The sequence below is a fragment of the Hetaerina americana genome, unplaced genomic scaffold (assembly GCF_022747635.1).
Source record: "Hetaerina americana unplaced genomic scaffold, ioHetAmer1.1.p SCAF_9, whole genome shotgun sequence".
In the NCBI taxonomy this organism is placed as follows: Eukaryota; Metazoa; Arthropoda; class Insecta; order Odonata; family Calopterygidae; genus Hetaerina; species Hetaerina americana.
Genome location: NW_027287538.1, coordinates 20,782,956 through 20,802,817, shown reverse-complemented (window position 1 = coordinate 20,802,817; position 19,862 = coordinate 20,782,956). Strand labels below are relative to the sequence as shown.

The following is a 19,862-nucleotide window of genomic DNA, read 5'->3' as shown; positions in this document are numbered from 1 at the left end:
TCATATCTGTGCATTTCATCTTTCCTTTTTATTATCCGTACCCACATTTAAAAAACATTTCTGATTCGTGACTTTACCGAAGGGAGCGAGAAAGTCAAAGGCATTGCATTGGTTTTTGTAAAAAATAGAGTATGGAACCAGTTATTGGATTTTTGATTCTAACGACATTTTAAATAATATCCCAAAAAAATAATAGAACTAATGAATAATAAGAAATCACTATGAAACTATTAAATACAAGAACGAAAAATCAACGTCAATAATTATTTAAGAAATTTGTTTTCCCTAACAATCGACAATTTCCTGCGCCATGTTCATTTTATATCTTTATTCCGACCATGCTCCTAATTATTCAAATTACTTTCTCCTTTATCGTTAAGAATGGCTCTTAGTGGTATGCTCAGTAGTGATAACAACGTCCTTTTGTTGTTTTACGACTATTAGAGCATATTAATTACATACATGCTCAAAAGAAGAGATATGAATGAGTTTGTCAGCATGTGTACCGAGATAACAGTGTACGCAGCTTGAACTAGCCGATAACTGAAAAATGTATTTAATTTCATATGTTACCACTCTTTATTGAAAGAAGTTTATAATTTATCAGTAAATGTACGCATTTATTCCTACAACTCTCCAGAACAACACCGCAATCAGCCGACATTAAACTCGCAAATATGTATATTTTGCAAATATTATTTAATTCATAGTGATAGCGATGTTTATTTGTTATTTTTTATGACCCTTGTTTGGTGATATCCTTCGTGTGTGGCTGTAAAGAATGCGGTTAGCTGTTCATTGTGTTACATGTTTAATGGTTTCAAGTTCTTTTTTTATGATTACTCAACTCATTTCATTTTTACTTTTTAAATTGCTTCCCATGTACTTACTTTGTCTTCCATCGTAAACATCATAACCTACTTTTGATACGACATGAATACTGATATTTTTGTTTCCGTTTTAGCTTCATCTACTTTATCAGGTCATATTCAAACGTCACAACGTTGTCTTTCAGTGTTAATCTCCTGTCCTTTCCTGCCTTTCGTGAATCTCTCCCATCACAAGGTTCTCTCTTCCCCACCCCCCATTCCATGCCAAATACTACCTCGTTTGTTTTTATTTCATTACATCTTATCTTTTCACACTCGCACTATCTCAAATGCTTAAAACATATGCCCGTCGCCCTGCATCGGTGATCACGTTTCCGTGATGGACAAAACCACGCTCAATGTCAAGATTTTGACGAGTATTTTCTAAACACCCTTACTCAACGTCCCTGTCATCAATTCGTGAAAACTCCTTTGCCTGACGTAATTCTTCTTCTTATGCCCCTACTAATATGACCATTTTGGTACAGGACACTTCCGAGATAGGTCAATTGTTCCACCTGCTCTAGATTATTAACTCCTAATTTATTATTACTTAATTTATCTTCCCTCTTACTCGAAAACCGAGTAACCTTTGTCTTGATTGCAATTATTCTTATCTTATACCTATCACACTGCATTATTATTAGGTAATCTACTGGTTAAGGTAGGTTTTTGGATGGACATAATTACTAATTAAATAATTTGTGACCCCTAGCAAAACACAACATCCAGCATCCTACTCTACATCAGGTCCCTCATCATCTCTGAGTACCTTCTTCCTCCCATCATCCCGTCCAAAATCCCTATCCTGTTCCTAGCCCTTTCCTCTTTTGCCCAACATTCTCCCCTCTGTCACAGTCTTCAACATCCCACTACCGGTCAATACCGCCTTCATCCACTTTTCCTGCCTCCATAGGATTGCTCCCAACAAACCCCTCTCTTCACCCACCATGCCAAGTACTTCCTCATTTGTTTTCTCCTCTGTCCATTTCACCTTCTCCATTCTTCTCCACACCCACATTTCAAAAGCCTCCAGTCTACATCTATCCTCCTGCTTCAATGACCACGTTTCCGCGCCGTACATAGCTACGCTCCATATCAAAGTTTTTACGAGTCTTTTCTTAACATCCTTACTCAAAGTCCCCGTCATCAACTCCCTCCTCCTTGTGAAAGCCTCTTTGCCTAGCGCAATTCTTCTCCTTACGTCCCTACTACTTTGACCGTGTTGGTCCAAAACACTACCGAGATACGTAAACTGTTCCACCTGCTCTAGTTTTCACAATGCATATCCAATGGAATACTACATTGACAATCTTGCCCCAAAATACTTCCGATATATGCATAAATAGCGTAAAAATGAATTACATATACTCTAGTATAAGCCCTCCTATTCGGGACCTTTACAATTATGTGTGGGGAAAGGACTATTCTCTCTTTTATCAGCGTAAAAAACGATAGCATTTATATCCACCTTATTGTTTAGTCTTTAAGGGTACGTACAACTCGTTGTCAACAGTTTGTGTCCATCTCTAAAAAGGGATCTTTTTGGAGAGGCGAGACAATATCTAATTAATTCTGTGTGTTGGATGGACAACTTTTTTTTATTTTTGAAGTAACGATTACAATTTCACTCACCAGATGACACAGATCTCAACATTCCACTCGACGATGACGCATTCCTTATCCAGTTCCTGCGGCCTTGCAAATACTACACGGAGAGCGCAAGGGCACTGGTGAGTTGACCTGGAGTATGTCCTCGGCAAGAGGACTTTTCTCTCTTTGCAGTTCTAATGCTTCACGTGGTCCTGCAAACCTGCAAGTTTTAAAGGTATCAAAACTAGGATTCAGCATAAATACTATATTACAAGTTTTCACATTTAATTTCCATTTGAGCGACGGCATTAGAATTACATGTAATTAGTAATATTGTATATGTGCGAGCGTATATGCGTAGTCGCAAGTTCAAATATTAATTTATATACATACATATATATATATATATATATATATATATATATATATATATATATATATATATATATATATATACACATACACACACACACACATACATACATGATTTCGTCGACGTAACACGGAAGTGCCGAATAGTACATTACACAGTAACACACAATATAGAAACACAAAAAAAGGAACACTCACAACAAAGTAATGGTCATTACATCTATATCTTCCGATGAAGACGGAGTAGAATTCCGACAAAATTATCAAGAAATAACGTGTGAGTGTTCCTTTTTTGTGTTTCTATATTGTGTGTTACTGTGTAATGTACTATATATATATATATATATATATATTATATATATATATATATATATATAAACTTTAGTGAAAGTCTCACGGATGTGAATAATTATGTAACTCAAGATAGCACTAGCGACAAAAAAACACACAAATTTTGGGTATGTATGAGTTTCTTTTCTATTTATGTTCATTGGTGCTATCTTTTGGTGTGTGTGTATATATATATATATATATATATATATATATATATATATATATATATATATATATATATATATATACATGTATATACATATACATACATTCAAACACTAAAACCCACCATATGGCAAACAAATACTCATTCGCATGGAAATAAATGTAAGGAATAGGGACAGGAACACACATAAAAGACGAGCACATGAGAGTGGGGAAGGCGAAATCGAGCAAATCATAAGCGCAAAAATACTTCCTTGACCGGGACTTGAACACCGGATCTTACCACTTGCCGGGCGGATGCTTTAACCACTTGAGCTATTGAGGAGAAAAACACGAGACACAAGAGGAAGGATAGTTGGTAAGCAATCATACGACATCGTAAAGGAAAGGAAAAATCCGGTGGGTGTTCAAGTCCTTGTCGAAGAAGTATTTTTGCGCTTATGATTTGCTCGATTCTGCCTTCCCCACCTCTCATGTGTTCGTCCTTTATATGGGCTCCTATCACTTTTCCTTATGTATTAATATATGTTAATATAATTATACATACAATTAGAAAATATACAGGTATATACAGACACAGACACAAAATTATTCATTCATTGTTAGCATAATAGTTTAATAGATAATAGATATTATACCAAATTTATTATTATGTATTATTCAAATGTCATGTTACGCCTGCGCAGAAAAATGTTTTGATCACTAAAACAATATATTAGTTCTTTTATATCCAAGTTAAACCTATTGTTCCTCTTCATATAGGATAACTATGAGGTTTACGAGGAGGAGGAAGGATTAATTCATAGTTTTTACTAAAAAAAAGAGTTCGTAAACTTGAGCAGGTTGAGCAGTTTACGTATCTCGGAAGAGTTTGGGACAGAGAAGATCATTTTACTTAGGACGTAAGACTTAGAATTGCGTTAGGCAAAAATAAACTTTCGCAAGGAAGAAGGAATTGATGATAGGGATGGAGGGTAAGGGTTTTAAGAAAAGACTGGTTAAAACTTCGGTATGGAGCGTTGCTACGTACGGCGCGGAAACATGGGTCACTGAAGCAGGAGGATGGACGCACATTGGAGGCTTATGGAATGTGGGTTTGGAGAAGGTGAAGTAGACAGAAAGAAAAACAAATGAAGAGATGCTATCGACAGTAGAGGAGGGAAGAGGGGATTGATGGGAGAAGAAGTTAGTGGAAACTTTGGTATGGAGAGTGATTTGCCCGGTTCGGAAACAAGGTTGATGAAGCAAGACGAAGATGAAGGAAGATAGGAAACGTTTGAGATGGTGCGGGAGAAGGATATGAAAATAGAAATGGACGGAAAGGAAAGTAAACGAAGAAGTCCTAGGCATGGCATGGGGGAGGAGAGAGGGGCTTTTTGAAAGAAATCCAGAGGAAGCAGGAGAGGTGGATGAAGAGCATTTTGATTGGCGTTGGCAAATGTTGAAAAATACTCTATCATTCATGGGTCCACCTTGTAATGCATAGTTGACATCAACGCCATCGTAGCAATGTTGAAAACAGCCCAGACATATTCCTATGATTAAATAAATTGTCGATAAACAACTAAATTATCAACAATTAAATTCATCAACAATGCATTTAACGCCCAATGGGAGCATAGAATAAAAAGCTTTGTTTACGAGGTTTACTTGGCCAATAAATCTAAACGAACTTGTCGAAGTGAACAATTTTACTCGGATGGCGAATATTTCGATGGTTATGCCTAATTAATTATCGAATCCGGGCGGGGTTTATACTTTTTCGTATAATAAGCATAAGTATGATGAGATTTGAAGTCGACCTTAGCACTGGTCACATGTACAAGTTGATACCTTAGTAAATAATACGCTCAATTGCCATTAGATAGAATTCGATTATTTCGACCAAATCGTAGGAATATTCGTTTCTGTTCGTTTCCTATACGAAGTAATCGCTACTATCACGGTAAAAAAGCTTCGATACTTTTTTCGACGTTGATAAACATTATGTTCCTCTTAAATCTACGGAGTTTTGGCAAAAGGCTCAATATAAATCGATCAGTGATGAGTCCCGAAGTATATAGTTTATCACCTGCAGAAATACTCTATCAGGTACGAATGAAACAATCAATCCAACATTTTCCGATTGATCTGATATCTTTGCTCGGCGGTGTGATTTTTTTCCTCTCATTATTTTACAGATCCGAAGATATTTCGCCTTCAAGATTAAGAACCCCAAATTGTACGTAGGCCTTACTCCGACGACCGCCAAAAACATTCTGTCCCAAAGCATCCTCACCGTTCTCCCGAAGAGGGACCAATTGGGAAGGCGAATACTGGTGATCGAGTCTGGAGGTGAGTATCAAAAGGTTTTTCCCAAGAGATGTTACGCGCATGCGTCACTTTGATAGGGCTCTCTCCGTTTTGAATCCCGAAGGGCACTCTTGCCAGAGTAACAAGTGAGTGGAACAAGATCTTGTCCATTATCACCTCCAACGTATATGTGGAGGAAATGATTAAAGACGTATGGGAAGTACTGGAGGTAGGAATGAAAGTCGGTGGGGAATTCGTAAAATCAGTTAGGTTTGCTGATGACCAAGCTCTAGTTTATCAGTCAGCCAAGGGGCTGCAAGCATTGCTTAGTGAATTGGAAATTCAGTGCGACAGGTATGGAATGAGAATCAATACTAATAAAACAAAGCAAATGCGATTTACCAGAAAGAGAAAGGCTAAGGTGAACATTGAAATAGGAGGGCAAAAACTAGAGCAGGTAGAACAGTTTACGTATCTCGGAAGTGTTTTGGACCAAAACGGTCCAAGTAGTAGGGACGTAAGGAGAAGAATTTGCGCTAGGCAAAGAGGCTTACACAAGGAGGAGGGAGTTGATGACAGGGACTTTGAGTAAGGATGTTAAGAAAAGACTTGTCAAAACTTTTATATGAAGCGTAGCTATGTGCGGCGCGGAAACGTGGTCATTGAAGTAGGAGAATAGACGTTTATTGGAGGCTTTTGAAATGTGGGTGAAGAGAAGGTGAAGTACAGAAAAGATAGATTTAAGATGTCATTTTTCGCTCAAACGATAGGGTGATCAGAACAACGTATGTCCGACCGCAATAAGAGGGGAAAATGTTTTGAGTCAGGGGCAGTCTGGTGTGTGATCACGCCCTTCCACACACCCTAGTGGTGGCTAGCAGGGTACTACATATAATCCTTTGAAAAAATCTATCTAATCCCACGAATAAAAAATTACCGAGCGCACCGGAACAGGTAACCTTATCGGCAGTCAACAATGAGATAGCACTAAATATGGCTACCGGCGTCAAGTTGAATCAGGGACCGTTGCACTAACACAAAAACCAAATAAAATATTAATCCTATTTTTTATCGTACATCGTAGACAGCTACATGTTCATATTTGAATTGAGTTGTTTAGCGTCTAAGGATTCACGCAAAAATTAAAAGGATAAGGTTTCTACAAGTTTCGACAGGTTGCTCTTTGTTCAGATGCTCGTCGATTTCTGTTAAGCTGAGCTTTCTTCGATCTGATGGAGAATTGGATGAATCAATGAGTAGAAATGAAAGAGGCCTTCTCGATCCATTGGGGGTGGGAATACCACCGGGGTGAAGAGATCGCAATCTTGGGATTACCTCAAGGCGAAACGGTTTGAGATTGAAAATCAACTCTCTTCTCCGTAAACGTAGACATCAATCGCGGTTTCCAACGTAGTAGCGCAAGGTGCTACCCCCCCCCCCCCCCCAACAACTGATACTTTCACTTTCGCTCCCAAGGAAGCCGTAACCTTAGTAGTTTGTAGAAGATTTAACCTCGGACGCAATTCGTTTCGTCATTCATTCACCGCGAAACTCACGCGAGAATAGTTGGGATGGACGACCGAATTTAGAATTAAAAAAATAAAATAAAGGGCGAAGCACGAAGGTCTCTTTATTCTGCGCGAACTGCTCTGAATGACGACCCGAAAGCTGCTTTATAGCCCAGGTTTTATTGCACGGAAAAATCGAGTTTTTCCTGATTGACGGCCGACAAAAGTCTTTTCGCGCCTTAACACCAACAATCGAAGGAAGCCCGCCATACACGAGGCCTTCACTGAATCGTTTCTGTCATTTCTTTTCCTATTAAACTATTGTGCTCCAGCCAAGTGGAAGCCGTCGCAGTGCTCGCTGGACGAGATAGTCCAAGGGTGTATCCTGATGCTGGAGGCTGCCATGAGGGAACCGAAGACCCAGGTCGCAGGGGCCCTTGTCTTGATGGATCTGGATGGACTGGGGCTCACGCACGCCTACCACTTCACCCCCGCATTCGCTAGCAGGGTAGTCGAATGGGTCCAGGTAATTACCGCGAGATTGCATTTCTCTCTTTTGGGTCCGGAATCGACACCAGGAGACTGCCATCTCAAAAGCAAATCTCTGGACTCGAATTTGGTGGAAACGGTGAAAGAAACCTCCCTCTATATATTCTTATATAAATTGGCAATTCTCACAAGATCGGAATTTGAAGTCAAAACTTGGCAACGATAAGATACGAGTACATTTATATTTACCATTTACTGGTTTCGAAAATATTTTTTTCTTGGGCTTAATGCAGTAGGATATGTTTAACTTTCAATGTCTCTAGGTGACATTATTCATCAACTTCATTAGTTTAATGACTACGATGAGTATTATTTCAGTCTTCCATTTTTCTTTATTCAAAGTTAACTAATTCCCTTTCACCCCCTGCCAGATTGCTTCTCTGCTCTATGTCCTTCTTAATTTGTTTCATATATACTTGCATCTCTTGGTTTTCCGTGATCTTCCTTTCCAATATGTTTCTGACTAATCAATTTTGTGCCTCAAAGGGGTGTGTCCAATTCATCAACAGTTCTTCTTCTTAGCCGTAGAGGTCTCCACATGGTACTACCCACTTCTGATTTTCCATACATGTATACCACCTTGTTCCTCACTTCCTTCATTTCATCTTCAGCATTTCCTTCTCCAGCACCATGTTATTCAAAGGTTTCTTCCATTCTTCACTCAGTCAACTCTTTCAATGTTCCATATCTCCAATCAGTAGTTAGTTTTATATCATTATTATTATTAGGTAATCTACCGGTTAAGGTAGGTTTTTGGATGGACATAATTACTAATTAAATAATTTGTGGCCCCTAGCAAAACACAACATCCTACTTTACATCAGTTCCCTCTTCAGCTCTGAGTACTTTCTTCCTCCCTTCATCCCGTCCAACATTCCTATCCTGTTCCTTCCCCTTCCTCGTCTGCCTAACATTCTCCCCTCAATTACAGTCTTCAACATCCCACTACCGGTCAATACCCCCTTCATCCACTTTTCCTGCCTCCATAGGATTTCTCCCAACAAACCCCTCTCTTCACCCACCATACCAAGTACTTCCTCATTTGTTTTCTTCTCTGCCCATTTCACCTTCTCCATTCTTCTCCAAACCCACATTTCAAAAGCCTCCAGTCTACGTCTATCCTCCTGCTTCAATTACCACGTTTTATATACTGAATATACATTTTTACAATGCCCAGCTTACTGGATTGTGCCAATTCTGATGATTTGTCTTTGATATATATTGTGAAATTTGCGTATTTCAGTCAGGCAAATGATTCATATTGTAAATTTAAGCTGTCCTATCATAATTATAATAATAACTGATGTGATGGTGTCCTAACAACCCTGTGATTAGGTAACCTTGGAATATTTTTTCACAATATTTCTACTGTTCCTGTCACATTGAATTGTTTATTACTGTGGTATAAAAAAATGTCGAAAACAATATTTTCTTTTTAATAAAATAGAAAATTCATGCATAGAATAAACAATTAAATTTTCTGTATGAATTATTGGTAATGATTGCTAAAAATTGTAAAAATTATATCTTCTGAGAGCATTAATGCCATTTGTAGCGCCCTTAAATATGGATCATGTCTTAGAAAAATATTACGTGAAATATTTTAGCTATTGTCTGATATTTTTATACAATACCAAGGAAAAAAAGTCTGTGAAAAATTATGTATTGTCCAAACAATCTTATGAATTTTAGCAGCTAAACGATATGACTAAATTATTCCAATTCCAAATCTTTTTTTTTTTTAATTCATGATGATTCTATAGCACAATTTACAAGTTAAAGGTCTTTGGTTAGGTTCTGTACCTGATGATAGAATGTTTAGAGCTTGATGGAGTTGCTCTGGTGGATATAAATGCCCATGTCTGCTAGTAAAGTTTTCTCAATGAATTCAATCAGAAAACAACCATGGTTTCCTTGCTGACAATTTAAAAAAAATGGAAAGTTAATGAGTGAATTTTTCATTTTATCTGCACAAAAAAATTAATATTATTAAGATAGATCATAAATATTGATGTGCCAGCATATTCCTTAGTAAGTGTTATTCCTTCTCTTACAAAATCAGGATTGTCTTCCTGCAAGGTTGAAAGCAGTCCACGTTGTGAATCAACCCTACATTTTCAACATGATATTTGCACTCTTCAAGCCTTTCATGAGAGAAAAACTACGAAGCAGGGTAAGTAGACGAAAAATTGTAGGCATAGGTAACCATCAGCACTTTTTTTTAGTGTGGGAATAACAAGGTTTTAGGTTTAGGTATTTCTGTGTGTAGGAAATCATTATCATATATATATATATATATATATATATATATATATATATATATATATATATATATATAATATATATATATATATATAACACTTTTTGAAAGTCTCACGGACGTGAATATTAATGTATAACACTTAGCACTAGTGGACCCAGACAAAAACACAAAAATACACAAAAATAGTGAGTCTCTTTTTTGTGTGTTTCTGTGTTTTTGTCTGTGTCCACTGGTGCTAAGTGTTATACATCATATATATATATATATATATATATATATATATATATATATATATATATATATATATATATATATAATATATATGTATATAAAACACTTTTTGAAAGTCTCACGGACGTGAATAATAATGTATAACACTTAGCACTAGTGGACCCAGACAAAAACACAAAAACACAAAAATAGTGAGTCTCTTTTTTGTGTGTTTCTGTGTTTTTGTCTGTGTCCACTAGTGCTAAGTGTTATACATTATATATATATAATATATATATATATATGTGTGTATATATATATTTTTTAAATATATATATATATATATATATATATATATATATGTATATATATAATATATATATATATGTATATATTTATATATATTTTAAATATATATATATATATATATATATATATAGTGAGTCTCTTTTTTGTGTGTTTCTGTGTTTTTGTCTGTGTCCACTAGTGCTAAGTGTTATACATTATATATATATTATATATATAATATACATATATATATATATATATATAAATAACATACATATATATATATATATATATATATATATATATATATATATATATATATATATATATATATATATATATATATATATATATATATATATATATATTACCTTGATCAAAAAGTTCCCGGAATAACCACCGTGTGGCGCTCCCATCGTTCCGATTTGAGTTCTGTTTTTTTTGTTAAATTGGTACATCTGTTGTTGATATTCCCTTTAAATCTTAGTGTCATAACTTGACATTTGCAAAAGTTACGTAGCCAAGAGTACATCTATCTCTGTGTGTGTTGGCGATTTTTTACAATTGCAGAAATGGATTTAAATTTGCAACAACGAACTTGTATTAAATTTTGCGTAAAAAACGGATTTAGTGGCGCACGGACGTTGGAAATGTTGGAAAAGTGTTTCGGCAACGATTCTCTAAAAAAAAACGGTCGTTTACCAGTGGCACGAGCGGTTCAGAAGTGGTCGTGAGTCAATCGAAGATGATGAACGCAGTGGCAGACCATCGACATCGAAAGTCGGTGAAAAAATGGATAAAGTAAAAGAAATGTTGGTCAATAACCGCAAATTAACCATCAGAGAAATAGCGGAGGACTTGAACATTGCCTATGGATCCGCCCAAGACATTGTGGTTAATGATTTGGGTTTCCGTCGTGTAGCAGCAAAGTTGGTTCCAAAAGACCTCAATTTCATGCAAAAAAGAGACCGTGTTGACGTCGCAAAAGACATGATTTGCGAGGCTGAATCCGATCCCACATTCATCAAAAGGATCATTACTGGAGACGAGACGTGGGTTTATGAGTACGACACGCAATCCAGACATCAGGCAAGTGAATGGCGTTCACCAAATGAGCCGAGACCAAAAAAACCACGTCGTTTTCAGTCAAAAAAGAAGGCAATGCTGACGGTTTTCATGGATTACAACGGTGTAGTGCATCATGAATTTTTGCCAGAAGGCCAGACAGTAAACAAAGAGTATTATTTGGGCGTTATGAGACGTTTGCGTGAAGCAATTCGCCGAAAGAGACCAGAAATGTGGGCAGAAAACTCGTGGATTTTGCACCATGATGACGCACCGTCGCACAGTGCTATCATTATTCGTAATTTTTCGACGAAAAATGCAACAAATACCATCCAACAGCCACCGAATTCACCTGATTTGGCTCCCTGTGACTTCTTTCTGTTCAATCGAGTTAAAAAACCATTACGGGGAACGCGTTTTAGCAGCCGAGAGGAAGTAATGGAAAAATCGCAGGAAGCACTGATGGACATACCGAAAACCGAATATAAAAAATGTTTCGAGGATTGGATCAAGCGCTGGCATAAGTGTGTTGCAGTCGATGGGGATTACTTTGAAGGGGACAATATAGATTTAGATGAATAAACTTGTATTTTTAATTTTCTGAATAAATTCCGGGAAATTTTTGATCAAGGTAGTATATATATTGAAACACCAGATTTGGATATTCCTGGTCTTTATCATTTAGAAAGCTTCAATTTTGGGAAATAATTACTTTGTAAAGTTTGTCGCTTCTATGAGTAGACAGCATATTCTTTAAATGCTACCTTCATCCGTACTTTCTCTTTTTTGAATTAATTTTAAGATTATTCATCTGACAACCTAATTTTTTTCTTGCATTAATGCAGTCAGATTTTCAATTTGAAACAACCATTTTACCTGCAATTGCATGTCATTTAATCTTCTCATCTTTCTCACCATGCTCTTCACAAGCACTTTGTTAATGCATAAAAAATATTTCACCAATTGAATTATGAATTGCTTCATAGAAATATGAAATTAATCATGAATTGAATCAAATGTTCAAAAATATGAGGAATATAAAGTGTGGAGAGAATATCGCAATGAATAAAACTTTACAGTTCAGTGAAGTACTTTTCCGTTAATTCAATGAACTCAATCTTAAATGAATGCCTAAGTTAGAAAGCCCTTGAGACTAATTTTAAAGTTTTTAGTTATTTTTGTCTTGCATAAAAAACCAAAGATATGGTAATCAACCCAAAGTTCATTTTGGTAGGTAATGGTTGAGTTCACCCAGTACTTGGCCCAACAGTGCATGAAATTTACACATCAGGGTAGATAGATAGATTTGAGGTCTTTATTTGGGGCGAAATTGAGACCTAATGGTCCCTTCTTCCATTTAACCCTAATCAGGCAAGGGGCAACCCGAGGGGCAAAATCCTTTCCCTGTGCCAGCTAATGGTTTCCGAGAAAGATCTCGTGCCAAAAAAACACACTGATTACGTAAAGCTGAGGGTACCCAGAGAGGCATGACTGGGAATCGAACCAGTGCCCTCCGGTCAATAATCCAATCCTCTCTACCCCTGTATTGAAATTCAGTGGATGTACCTATTTATTTCTTGTATAATTACTTTCAGATTTTTCTTCATGGGGCCAACAAAGAATCTATCCTAGCACACATAGATGCTGACTGCCTCCCGGTTCAGTATGGCGGCAACATGAAACTCCCAAACATAGAGGGTCAGGAGTGGGTCAATTTCTTCTCCCTTTATGAGAATGAATATGAGGGTAAGTATCTACCTGCCCAGAATTAATTCCAAATACACTTTAACTTACATTAAGTTGGATGTGCTTTGGACCAAGATGTTCAAAGTGTAGTGACATCAAGAGAATGTTAGCACTATTCATGGAGGCTAATGATAATTATTACTTGGTAGTCAATGGTTTAAGAAAGGTTTTGGATGGACACAAACGTATAACCCCTACATTTCTCAGCCTTGTATGAGAGAGTACACAACCTGTCAGCTGATAATAAAATAAGCCTCTCTACTATACCACATACTTCCTTCCTCCCTTCATCCCATATAACATCCCTATCCTATTCTGAGCCCCTTCCTCGTTTACCTAACATTCTCCCCTCTACTACAGTCTTCAAGATCCCACCGCCAATCAATATGCTTTCCATTCATTTTTTCTGTCAATTTATGATTAATTCCAACAATCCCCTTTCCTCCCCCACCGTATGTAGCACTTTCTCATTTGTTTTCCTATCTGCCCACTTCACCTTCTCCATTCTTCTCCACACACACATTCCAAAAGCCTCCAGTCTACATCTACCTGTATCCTCCTGCTTCAGTGACCATTTTTCCACGCCATATATGTATATATATATATATATATACATTTTTCCACGCCATATATGTATATATATATATATATATATATATATATATATATATAATATAATATATATGTATATATATATTATATAATATATATGTATATATATATTTTATATATATAATATATATTATATTATATATATATGTATATATATTATATTATATTTATATATATATAATATATATCTATATATATATAATATATATATATATATATATATATATATATATATATATATATATATGTATATATATATATATATATATGTATATATATATATATATATATATATATATATATATATATATATATATATATATATATGAGTGTATACTTTTAAGAATAGATGTAAGGTATATATGTAAAAATTTGATTTATGTGTGGTGTATGGTATTATATGTTATAGCTTAATTTTTTTTTATGTATCTTTTTTTTTTCTTGCTGGTTAATGGTTGTAAATGGGATGGGGATTCACTTGTTTTGTTAAAGAGATCTGTGTTTGTCTGGTTTTATGTATTATATTTTGCAATTGTTTGGGACTTGTGTGCCACCTGACAGTGTCTATTAGCACATGTGTATTTATAATAATAATAATAATAATAATAATAATAATAATAATAATAATAATATATGTACGCTCCATACCAAAGTTTTAACAAGTCTTCTGTACTCTATGTCTCTGCCATCAATTTCCTTCTTTTTGTGAAAGCTACTTTGCACAACACAATTCTTTGTTTTATATCCCAAATGCCTTTCTCCTTTTTGAAAACTGCATGACCTTTCTTTTCCATGCATTTATTGTCATCCCATACCTATCGCACAGCCTTGCTAATACAATCAGCAATGCTTGCTACCCCTTGGCTGACTGGTCACCTCTTGGCCATAATCATAGGGAGATTTTCTACAGATTTCAAAAAATTTGCACAGGGTTTTGATTTTTTCAAAACACAGAAATGCTTGTGTGCTGGTAGACATAAACCTTTGCATTTGACCCAATGATTTTAACCTTTCATGTGTCCTTTTAACTTCCTTCATGCCACCTTAAGTGGGTGTTCTTATCCTTCCGTCATCTCATTACCTAAGATTCTACCTTTTATATCACAACCAAATGTGACTCAATATCTCCTGTACCTATCCATACGTCCTTCTTTGAATAACTCCCATTAACTTTTTTTACTTCCCCATACCATACAATATTGTTATTTGTATTCTAATGTTTAAGGTTGGTTCACAGTGGTCACAGGCTATACAATGGCACAGTGATAATTTCCTTGCTTTTCTAACAAAACAGAACCTGATATTTGACACTGCAGCAAGTCCCTCTTCAATTCCACATACTGTATTCCTTCTTTCATTTCATCCAACATTCTAATGCTCTACTTTCCCCTTCCTCACCTGCATAGTGCGTTTCTTCTTCTCTATCACAGATTTCATCATCATGCCATTAATCAAAATGCTCTGGATCTACCTTTACTGCTTCCTCCTACAGAATTCTCACCATAATCCTCTCTATTTTTCCCATACCACACCAAGCCCTTCCTCATTTGATTTCCTTTCGTTCATACTAAACATGAACTAATTAGCGACAGTGCTAGTTTTAAATATTTATTTACTTTTATTCATTTATTCTTTCGATATGTGAGGTTCAGTTTAACTGATTCTTACAAAATCCAAGTAGGGTCCATTTTGGTTTTGATATGCAAACCTTGGGTATCTGATTTTTACCTCCATTTGCAAAACATACACAAAATCCTAATCAGATATTTTCAACTTAAAATCCAGTTATTCTTTAAATGACGGGCAGTGGATTAGGTTTTTGAAAGGATGAAGATTTAGGTAATCTCCTCAAAAAATTTGGGGAGATTTAGTGAAAAAGAGGAGTGATTGTGTTTATTGCAACTGAAGAGAAAGAACCCTAATGCAAAGAACTAAAGGAATATCAACTAGAAAATTTTTTTAAATACAAGAAATTTTTTCTTCACAGGTTATGTCAACTTATCCACTTATTAAGTAAATTATGAATTTAATTTATGGTGATTTGATAAGCTGCGCTAGAGTGTGTATATTTAAAAAAAAAATTTTAAATCGTTCGTTTGAAAAATCGCAGATAAATAATTCGCTGTGTATAATGATACTCATTTTGTAATTTTACTTTGATCATCCCTTCATAAAGTCAAATTTAAATTTATTTGATCACATGCTAGCAAAATTTATTCCAATGGGAGCCAATTTAACATTTTTAAGTGGGTGCATACGTACTTTTCTCATCATAAGATGAAAACACGAAAAGAGGTTTCAGAATGATAAAATATCTTATAAATACGAGGCACATTACTTGAATGAGAAAGCTGTACAACTTTTTCATTCCATTTCCAAATAAATGTTTTTTTTTTCCTTAACTGATCGAAATTTCCAACTCTTTCTCTTTTATCTAGAAAATACAGATTGGAATATAGAAACTCGAGTTGAGCAATTTTTACTTTATCGAAATCATTTCATACTATCAAGTTTTTCCATAATAGTAAAATATAGTTTTCATATAAATGGGTTTAATTTTTTTTTTGCTTTCAGTGGATTGTTTCCACCAATTGCACTTGAATGAGATTGTTTTGTAGCAGAAATAGGAACAGTCCCATATGCATCTCCCATTTCAACTTTGCTAATTATTCTAAAAAAATTAAGATCACTGCCTCTGATCCAATAGCAATTTTTTTATTGAAATATTAAACACATAATAAGATTCCATGTGAGCAAAATGTCTAAGGTTCCCATAACTACAAATTGATTTTTGGTTATTATTTATTTATTTGGTAATCTACCGGTTAAGGTAGGTTTTTTTGGATGGACATAATTACTAATTAAATAATTTGTGGCCCCTAGCAAAACACAACATCCCACTCCACATCAGGTCCCTCTTCAGCTCTGAGTACTTTCTTCCTCCCTTCATCCCATCCAACATCCCTATCCTGTTCCTTCCCTTTCCTCGTTTGCCTAACATTCTACCCTCTATTACAGTCTTCAACATCCCGCTGCCATTCAATACCCCCTTCAGCCACTTTCCCTGCCTCCATGGGATTGCTCCCAACAAACCCCTCTCTTCATCCACATCCATACCAAGTACTTCCTCATTTGTTTTCTTCTCTGCCCATTTTACCTTCTCCATTCTTCTCCACACACAAATTTCAAAAGCCTCCAATCTACGTTTATCCTCCTGCTTCAATGACCACGTTTCCGTGCCGTACATAGCTACGCTCCATATCAAAGTTTTTACGAGTCTTTTCTTAATATCCTTACTCAATGTCCCTGTCATCAAATATCAATTAATTTAAGAATAATAAGTGGTGTTTATACATTCATTTCAACATGTGCATATAGGTAGAAAAATAAAATCCACATGACAACAAGGTCATGATATGAAAAGATATACGTAATGTCTCTAAATATTTACCACAGAAAAACCTAAGATGAGCTCCATATTTTCTTCTTTTTTCCTTTCAGAGGCAGGAGTATATGGATTTAAACCTGGAGTTAAAGTTAAGGTGTGATCCAAGAAGTTCAAAAGCCCAAGAGGAATGAGACAAAGTGATATTTTTTTGTAAATGCATGATCTTATGTATTATATTTTTTTAAGAGCAAGCATAGGTGTGATAAAACTTTTCTCATAGAATTAACAAAAAAAATGAATTATTGTATACATTTAAATGTTATGTTTTCACCAAAAAAAATCATATTTTTGATGTGAAATACTTTGGCATAATTGCACTTTTTGGGGAACTTTAATTATCAACCTTTCTTTATTTTATTCTGAAGACATTGGGTGAGATTGGCCAGTAGACCCAATGGTCTTCAGGTAAATTTTTCCAATTGTGTCCTAAAAATACGACTGAATATAGTTGAAAAGTGTTTATGTATGTAAATGTCCAGTAGATAATTAACCCTGATACACCTTTTTTTTAAAGTACCTAAAAAGAGCATATTTTTGCCTTCTTTATTAAAAAAAAACTTTAATAAAAAAAGGTTTCCTTTTTTTGTATAAAAATTGGATACTAAAATTAGATTTTGGTACCACTCATAATTGTGTTTGCTTCAAATCCTAATTGTTTGCCTTAATTTCATTATTATTACTAATCAATGACCTTCCTAATTATGTTCCTCGTGACACAGATATTAATCTAATCGACTTTGTGATACAAATTTCATCATTGCCTCATCTTATCTCTTTCGATTCAGTCTTCTACTAACTTAGTTTCTCAGCACTTATCTAAAATGTGTAACAATTACTGTCTCAACGTTAATAAATTATATCCGGCTTACTTTTACCGTATTAAGAAGAAAAATTCTATTTTTAAACCTTGATCATGATAGGGAAGCCATACCTTAAGTACATAGCTCGACAATTTTCGGAATTACCATTAATACTTATGTATTTTGAAAAATTCATAGCAATTCTTTAGACATGAAACTCAGCTCCTAATCCTGCCCAAATAAAGCAACTTCATCAACAGCATTACTGAAGGAGTACAAGAAACAATGCACTATAGGATTAGGTCACATTATCTTTACTGTTTGGCTTCAGGTTGCGTATCAATGTTAACTCAGGGCACTATTGTTTTTTGGTCAGGTTTAAATAGTTTCTTCACTTGAACAAGGTGAAGAGATAGTGTGAAGGGATGATTGTGATTGCTCTCAATGAAGAATATAGGCCCAGCATAGTGATATGCAAGTTGGCCATGTCTAAAAGATTACTTTGGTTTTCTTACATCATCTTATCCAAGGTTCCAGTGGTGAATAAGAAGATATAATCTGATAGTAGTATTTCTCCAGAAACCTTCCAATTGTTAGTTTATCTAGTGCTCCAAGGGCAATTTTGGCCACTAGACAAATCTTAGTAAAACTGTTTCTTTACTTTGGAACTCTTTTAAGATTTTCTTGAGGAAAGCATTTGCAACATTCTCAATTTAATATTTCCCATAAGTAGTAAACCATACTCTGGTATAATGAGGTAGGCGGTACAAAAAAATATCCTCGCAGAACAAATCATAGGCTTTGAAAATCATGGAAGAAGCATTTTTTAAGGACTAATTCAAAGAAAGGTATTTCACCGTAAGATTTCGTTTGATCTTTGCTAGTTTCTATTCCGAAAATTGGGGAAGGCAGCAATATCTGAACTACACAGCAATAAATTTGATTTTCCGCTCAGCTAAAGCTGTTCTCAGGGTCATCAACAAAAGAGTCGCTTCGTGGAAACAGTCCCATTTGGAAGAGCACTCAGCACTCACTAAAGCAAGTAGGAGTTGGATTTGTCTCAGTTGCAACCTTTATAAATTAATTAATTACAGCAACTTGTGGGCATGACTCATTTTTATATATATATATATATATATATATATATATATATATATATATATATATATATATATATATACTCATATATACAGAAACAGATATAAGGAAAAGGGATAGGAACACATATAAAGGACGAACACAATAAAGGTGGGGAAGGCGGAATCGAACGGATCACAAGAGTAAAAATATTTCCTTGACCGGGACTCGAACCTCGGATCTTTCCACTTGCCGGGCGGATGCTCTTAAGTGGTTAACCACTTAAGAGCATCCGCCCGGCAAGTGGAAAGATCCGAGGTTCGAGTCCCGGTCAAGGAAATATTTTTACTCGGCGGATGCTCTTAAGTGGTTAACCACTTAAGAGCATCCGCCCGGCAAGTGGAAAGATCCGAGGTTCGAGTCCCGGTCAAGGAAATATTTTTACTCTTGTGATCCGTTCGATTCCGCCTTCCCCACCTTTATTGTGTTCGTCCTTTATATGTGTTCCTATCCCTTTTCCTTATATCTGTTTCTGTATATATGAGTATTTATTCGCCGTTTGGCGGGATTTCGTGTTTGAATGTGTATATATATATATATATATATATATATATATATATATTACATATAACTTGTGGGCATGACTCATTATATATATATATATATATATAT

The 19,862-nt window shown here is 35.3% G+C and overlaps 1 protein-coding gene across 4 annotated transcripts in view; it reads left to right on the top strand.

Moving 5' to 3' along the window:
* LOC139698821 (alpha-tocopherol transfer protein-like) overlaps positions 1-18,187 on the top strand; it is a 95,666-nt gene extending 77,479 nt beyond the window's left edge. For all 4 annotated transcript variants that reach the window (XM_071597751.1, XM_071597753.1, XM_071597752.1 and 1 more), the window contains exons 3-8: positions 2,508-2,602; positions 5,513-5,666; positions 7,465-7,658; positions 9,744-9,854; positions 13,103-13,253; positions 17,367-18,187. In XM_071597751.1, coding sequence (XP_071453852.1) covers positions 2,508-2,602; positions 5,513-5,666; positions 7,465-7,658; positions 9,744-9,854; positions 13,103-13,253; positions 17,367-17,413 — 752 coding nt within the window. In that variant the 3' untranslated portion in view covers positions 17,414-18,187. The remainder of the gene's footprint in view (positions 1-2,507; positions 2,603-5,512; positions 5,667-7,464; positions 7,659-9,743; positions 9,855-13,102; positions 13,254-17,366) is intronic.
* The last annotated feature ends 1,675 nt before the right edge of the window (positions 18,188-19,862 follow it).